The sequence below is a fragment of the Takifugu flavidus genome, chromosome 12, assembly GCF_003711565.1.
Source record: "Takifugu flavidus isolate HTHZ2018 chromosome 12, ASM371156v2, whole genome shotgun sequence".
Taxonomy (NCBI): Eukaryota; Metazoa; Chordata; class Actinopteri; order Tetraodontiformes; family Tetraodontidae; genus Takifugu; species Takifugu flavidus.
Genome location: NC_079531.1, coordinates 486,810 through 493,497, shown reverse-complemented (window position 1 = coordinate 493,497; position 6,688 = coordinate 486,810). Strand labels below are relative to the sequence as shown.

Below are 6,688 nucleotides of genomic sequence, written 5' to 3'. Positions count from 1 at the left end.
TAATTAGGACAGTGAGAAGGGAGGTTTGTTCACAAGGAAACAACACATCAGCCAAGAGTGCAAAACCACATCCTGGTTTCCAAACTGTCACTTTGTGAATATTTCATACTGTGGCTTCACGAGTCAGTGGTGGGATGAAGAATCGCTTCCTACAGAGGAGAAAATCAATAGCACCAGTTGTCAGACGTCCATTCTCCACTTAGACAGGCCAAAGCTTCACAATAGGATCAATACTTGCTGTGTAGAAGAACAACCCAGTGAGCTATCTTTGGTTGGAATATTCATATGCTCAAATGCTAAGGAGGGGTCATGTGACTGACCTGAACCGAAGGCTAAACAATGGACTGAAAAAGAGGACTTCCGAGAAACAAAAATAAGAAAGAATCGTCTCTGGACCCTCTTTACGACCCCAGAAACACGGTCAAAGGCAAGACAGTCCCTCCAGGCCTCACTGTGACCAGCAGGTGGCAGCACCGAACACACCTGCAGTCCTACAGGTGTGGGGCAAATGTTCCACACACCCACCTATAAAGCCACATCAGCAGGTGCTGTCTGACAACATCTGTGAGCAGAAAAATGGAAGAAATAAATAAAACATCCTGATATTTCCCTAAATTCATAGAAAAGATGACTTTCCTCCCTTAATAAAGACACTAAAATCCTCTACAATCCCCCAACGAGGCCGACGGCTTCATCCAGCAAGCCCATAAAATGCCAAAGGTCAAAAGAAACGTGGCGTTTACCCTTTTCACAGCTGGATGACCCTGCATTTAATGCCGGGCCATTTAGTCATGAAGTCAGGTTCCACGTGGATGGAACCCTGAAACACCCATCAGAAGCAGGCGCATGCTGAGACCTTAAAGTTATGACATCAACCCCCTGGTTGTGGCCACAGCTCGTGACCACAACCAGGGGGTTGGAAGAAACGACGCACAGCATGAAAAACACAGCAGTAAACGACAAGACGAGCCGGGCGTAAAGGCTTTCCTGTGGCGTCCTCGCCGTCTAACGTACAGCAACACGGAGCGCCGCAGCTAGCGAGGAGGAGCGCCTCCCTGTGCCGGTGCTATGATACATGCCTGAAAGGAAAAGCTGCTGGTAAAGCTACTCTCCCCCTGTGTGCAGCGGCTGCTGCGTCTCAGCCTGCAGAGCGACGGATGCCTCCACTGGCTCTAATGGTGCCTTTGATTGAAGCTAAATGAAGTTTCTGGGCGGGTGCACGTTGAGCCTTCCAGCGGCCCACCGCTGCTGTGCTAGTGGTGCTCAGTTTACCCTCCGAGTGTTGGAGCTCGTTACACGGTTCCCTGTAAATATCAGTCAGCGAAACAATTAAAAAGGATCCAATAATCAGTCGCTCAGTCACACAGCTGGGCAGCAGCCTTTCACTTGGTCTTGGGCACCACCATCAGCTCGTCGCCATCTTGGATGCCATAGGAGTGCAGCACCCTGGTGCTGTACTTCATCTCCTCCGGTCCGAAAGCACTGCTCTTGTCGATGTAATAGAGCCGCATGCTGTTGGTGGAGAGTCGGACCACGCCGGTCAGCTGCTTCTTCAGCTCGGCAACAGTCTGATCCAAACGGATGTTTACCTGAGACACATCGCAGGTCGTCAGTGTGAGTCGAGGCCGCCAGCCTCTGCGGCCACGTTAGCTTGATCGCCAATAGCAATGCAAGTATTCAGTGATGCTAATGCGGGAGAGGGCGCACAAAGACCCACACATGCAACATTTCGCACCTGTTCCACCTTCTCCTCGCAGTGAACCTCCACCCGTGCGCGGCAGCGCGGCCTGAGGTCAATCTCAGCCAGGGGCTCCAGCTGCCCGTACTTGGTCACGAGGCAGTGGTACCTGCGGGGGCAAACGGCCGTCAGGGGGGGCAGCACGGCTTTACGCTGCCCGCTGCAGCCACTCATACCTGAAGGGCAGCTCCTCTTTGGGGTAGTCCAGGTAGTAACGGATGAAGAACCTCTCTGCGTCCTCCCGCTCCACATCAGTCACCACGCTGCCGTTTAACAGGGAGACGGAAGGAAGCCTGGAAGGGACACAAAGCCGGCTGAGCACAGGCGGCGCAGCAGCCGGCGCCGAACAGACTCACTGTGCTATTATCAGGCTGCGGCGCTCGGCGTCGGTGTAGGTCTGCAGTAAGGGAATCCCCTGCAGCCGCACCTCCTCCAACTTTGGGAAGAAGTTCAGCTTCTCGATGTCGCCCCATTGGTTCAGACCTGAGGCAGAGAGAGACTTCGACTGGGCGGGAGTCTAAAGAGATCCCTGACGTTAAATCACTTGATTCATTTGTGGACACGTATTTTCTCACAGATAGAAATTAGAACAAGCTTGTTGTCCTCAGAACTCCTCAGAACTCCTCAGGACTCCTCAGAACTCCTCAGAACCCGCTGCGCTACACACAACCCAGTTTTTAGGATGCAGTGACCTGGCAGTTTGTGCTACTTCCTGTCGGCAGCCTGGAAACAGGAAGTTGGAGAGCTTTTGCTCACCTGAGTTGTTCAGGTTGATGTTGCGCAGGTTGGGGAAGAGCCGCTTGAGGATGTCTTTGCCGTCCTGGATGGAGCTCAGGTTGTTGTTGGCCAGGACCAGCGTGTCCAGCGAGGGGAACATGGAGCCGAACTTGCGGATGTCGGCCCAGTCCTTCAGGCTGTTGTCGGTGATGTGGAGCAGGCGCAGGGTGGGGCAGGCCACGCTGGAGACACCCACGTTGCTGTACTCGTTAAGGCAGAGGAACAGCTCCTCCAGTCTGCAGGGCGGACCCAAAGGCAAGAGTGAATGTGACGGACGGAGGTCCGGGGATTAAGGAACCCACTGGCCCCCCTGGCCCCCCTGGCCCCACTGGCCCCCCTGGCCCCACTGGCCCCCCTGGCCCCACTGGCCCCCCTGGTCGACTCCCAGTGGGTGAAAACTCAGTCTGACCTGTATAAAATCAACCACTCACTTATTTCTTTCTGGGGTAAACAGCTGTATGGACATGTTCAGGTCAGGCCATAGATTAATTAGGAAATGTAAAGTTACAGGACCCCATCAGGAACTTCTGAGCTTTTCCTCAAACATGAGTGTCCACTTCAGTTCCTGGTCTTCTCGGAATACCTAAAGTCTAAAGTCAGACTGGCAGAAAAACCTTAAATCCCACAAGCCACCCAAAATAAAAGCTAAAGCCTCCATAGAGCCTCTATGAGCAGCATGAAGGTGCGTCCTTACTTGGGCATCTCCCGGGTCAGCAGCAGCACCGTCTCCCAGGACACCTGCGTGTTGTTGAGGACGAAGCGCCGCACTCTGGAAAAGGCTCGAGCACAATGTGGATCCAGGGTCATTCCTCCCAGAGGGTTCGAGCTTAGGTTCAGAAACTCCAGGTTGGGGATGCTGGACACAATTTTACTGATCTGCACACAATAGCTCTCATTTCCAAGAGGTCCAATCAGACAGAACGGACGAGAAGGTGCCGTGCTCTTATTGAAGGTACCTGGTGCCAGTCCTGCAGCTGGTTATGAGACAGATCCAGCTCCATGACGTGGGCACAGAAGGCAGCGATCTCCGCCTGCTCCCCAGCCCTGCTGATCCCACAGCCGCTCAGCACCAGCATGCTGGGGACGTTCAGACGATCTGTGGAGGACGTAGAAGAGGAGGAATTAAGCACTGGAGGAAACCGCCTCCTGGCTCGAGAGTGCAGCTCAGCTAAAGCCCCGCTGACGGGTCTTTGGCCCCACATCGGACCAGAGACCAGAGACCAGAGACCAGAGACCAGAGACAGAGACAGAGACAGAGACAGAGACAGAGACAGAGACAGAGACAGAGACCAGAGACCAGAGACCAGAGACCAGAGACCAGAGGACAGAGACAGAGACAGAGACAGAGACAGAGACAGAGACAGAGACCGGAGACCGGAGACCGGAGACCGGAGACCGGAGACCGGAGACCTGAGGCCAGAGACCAGAGACCAGAGAGACCAGAGACCAGAGAGACCAGAGACCAGAGAGACCAGAGACCAGAGACCAGAGACCTGAGGCCAGAGACCAGAGACCAGAGACCAGAGACCAGAGACCTGAGACAGAGACCGGAGACCGGAGACCGGAGACCGGAGACCGGAGACCGGAGACCGGAGACCAGAGACCAGAGACCGGAGACCGAGACCGGAGACCAGAGACCAGAGACCAGAGACCTGAGACCAGAGACAGAGACCAGAGACCAGAGACCAGGGTAGTCCAGTGTTGGCTCCTCCACTGGCTCCACCGTTAAACTGAAAATGCTTCCCCTCACATATACTGTAAGGGGCTTGGTTTTGCTGATTCTAGACGTGGTCCATCAAGACCTGAAGGATGGGTGGGCCAGATCTCCATATGAGGGCACCTGGAGGTGCCCCTGGACCCCTGGACCTTTCTCCACAGCCTGTATCATCACTGATGTTCATGCTGATGTTCTCTGGACATCTGCTGCACATCTGTCCCTCCCAGGGAGACGGATCCCTCACCTGTGGATCTCCTTCAGGATTGTTCAAGGGTTTAAAGTTCTTCCTGACCCGGTTTGTGGGTCTAAGGACAGAGGAGGCCACAACTGTGCAGCTTGTAAAGCCTCCGAGCCTCTAAACACAAAAGGAGTGTGAACACGCCCGCTGCCACCACCCAGGTAGCGCGAAGGCCCCGCCCACCTCCAGACGCCAGCCGATGGCGGACAACCAGCCGATGGCGGACAACCATCGGACGAGTCCAAATGTCAGGGAGAACGAGGCCTAAAAAGGTTTGTGACTGTCAGGAGCAACGAAGCTTTGGCAGGATGTTCCTCGGCCCACCGGCCCCTCAGGAGACTCACCTTTCATGGGAGAACCTTGAGGACCGGCCACGGGCACCACGACCACGCCCATCCCGGGCCCCCGGCGGTACGGAAAGTTGTCCGGGCTGTACTTCTCGCTCATCACCTCTACGAACGTGTGGCCCTCCATGTCCTCCATGGCTGCTTCCTTCTGCGCCGCCTGCGTGGGTTCAATAGTGAGCGTCTCAATTTACGAACTTTACTGAAGTTTAAAAACGTCTGTGGAGAAAGAGAAGAGCCGGAAACATCTGAGCGCTTCTCTGGAAGAGTGAACGCTCACTGAGGCCTTTCACTGTGTCTCCACACAGAAGAGGAACCTAAAGCAGCAGTTCTGAGGTTCTGCAAATGCTGCTGGACTCACCTGAGGAGACCTTCACTTGGTGGAATCACGGCTTTGGTGCTGACGGACGTCCTGGCGGGAGAAGGGGGAGGAGTTTACTGATGCTGACAGGTGAGGGAACAACAGGAGCTGAAACTAAAGCGTGAAGGCGTCTAAAGCCGGTGGCAGGTGAGCACACGGGCACCTGCCAGACGGAGCTGAGGGAACCACTCCATGACTCTGAAGAACAAAAGTTCAAAGTTCACGGCTGCCATGACGACACACACGATCACACTGATCAGGGCTTCCCCCAAATCCTGGAGCAGGAACCACTGATGCACCTGGAGCACATGAGCTCTTCTGTTCTGGACTAATGGAGGAGGAGGAGGAGGAGGAGGAGGAGGAAGAGGAGGAGGAGGAAGAGGAGGAGGAGAGGAGGAGGAAGAGGAGGAGGAGGAGGAGGAGGAAGAGAAGGAGGAGAGGAGGAGGAGGAGGAGGAGGAGGAGGAGGAAGAGGAGGAGGAGGAGGAGGAGGAAGGCCAAGCACCCTAGCCTCTGATCAGACCCGGTCTCTGTCTGTAGATGGTTCTGTGGGACTGTAAAAACATGTTGCTGTTTTTGTCATCATGGTCATTTATTACCTGTGTTGCAGGAAGTTAAAGGTGGGAACGTCTCCTGCCTGTGGTCCACGGAAAACACCCCGAAAATGAGGGAAAATTCAGAGAAAAATAACACAAAACCAAATAATAATAATAATAATAATAATAATAATAATAATAATAACAATAATAATAATATTTGTTGCTTTTCTTCAGTCTGCAGTATTAGTGCCGGTCAAATGCACACCTACACGTCACTACCTGTGCAATAAATAAATAAATAAACGGATTTTGTGAGTTTGGATCTTTGCTGGAAATTCATCCTTTCTGCTCGTAATATCAACGTGTTTGCTCAACAACGTTTGTCCAACAAGTTCATATTTCCCTGTTATTATGACTGATTCATTTAACGGAATCAGTCACCAGACAAGTAAATAAGCAAAGAATTCAGAGCACCTGCTTTAAACTTAAACTCTTTTAAAATGAAAAAAAAGAGCCACAATCTCAGCAGGATTAAATAGATGAAAGCGTGAGTAAATAGATGAAAGCGTGAGTAAATAGATGAAAGCGTGAGTAATGAGCGGAAAGTCTTTGATGACAGACGGTCCGGATCTGTTGGACCAGCAGCGGCTCAACGCAGGAATTTCCTCCCTATAAACGCGCGGCGGTAATAAGCATGCGGTAATAACAACACGGTGTAATAACAGCACCGTTGCTGCTGAAGCAGGCCGCCGGTTCACAAACCTTTAGTGTCGATTCTGGATTTTTCTCGATAAAAACAAACCAGCTGTCATTTTGCTCTAGCGTTTATCCCGGAAGTGACGTCATTTGACAGCGCTATGTTTTTGTGACACCGACAATATTTTTTTTCATTTTGAAAGTACCAAAGGCTTTTCAGAGCTTGTTTGCACACAATTTTAAAGGCATTCTTTTCCTCAAATGTGGGGAAAGTAGAAC

The 6,688-nt window shown here is 52.5% G+C and overlaps 1 protein-coding gene across 3 annotated transcripts; it reads right to left on the bottom strand.

Annotated features, from left to right (window-relative positions):
• Window positions 1-358: 358 nt before the first annotated feature.
• LOC130534957 (tubulin-specific chaperone cofactor E-like protein) lies at window positions 359-6,589 on the bottom strand. 3 transcript variants are annotated; one of them, XM_057049684.1, is made up of 10 exons: window positions 6,476-6,589; window positions 5,176-5,226; window positions 4,815-4,974; window positions 3,472-3,611; window positions 3,210-3,391; window positions 2,495-2,751; window positions 2,095-2,221; window positions 1,915-2,001; window positions 1,736-1,847; window positions 359-1,589 (listed from the first exon to the last, which is right to left on the bottom strand). In XM_057049684.1, exons 3-10 carry the CDS (start codon window positions 4,951-4,953, stop codon window positions 1,383-1,385), a joined length of 1,251 nt encoding a protein of 416 aa, XP_056905664.1. In that variant the 5' UTR covers window positions 4,954-4,974; window positions 5,176-5,226; window positions 6,476-6,589; the 3' UTR covers window positions 359-1,382. The 3 variants fall into 3 exon arrangements, with proteins under 3 accessions (XP_056905664.1, XP_056905663.1, XP_056905662.1); XM_057049683.1 differs by having other exon boundaries at window positions 1,915-2,031; window positions 4,815-5,033; window positions 6,476-6,588; XM_057049682.1 differs by having other exon boundaries at window positions 1,915-2,031; window positions 6,476-6,588.
• Window positions 6,590-6,688: the final 99 nt, after the last annotated feature.

Excerpts from the sequence above, each read along its gene's own strand:
- LOC130534957 (XM_057049683.1), bottom strand. The coding sequence starts at position 4,953 with ATGGAGGACATGGAGGGCCACACGTTCGTAGAGGTGATGAGCGAGAAG. Across the intron at positions 2,752-3,209 it reads CTGACCCGGGAGATGCCCAA|ACTGGAGGAGCTGTTCCTCT; the intron begins GTAAGGACGCAC and ends TCCGCCCTGCAG. Across the intron at positions 2,032-2,094 it reads CGCAGCCTGATAATAGCACA|GCTTCCTTCCGTCTCCCTGT; the intron begins GTGAGTCTGTTC and ends TGTCCCTTCCAG.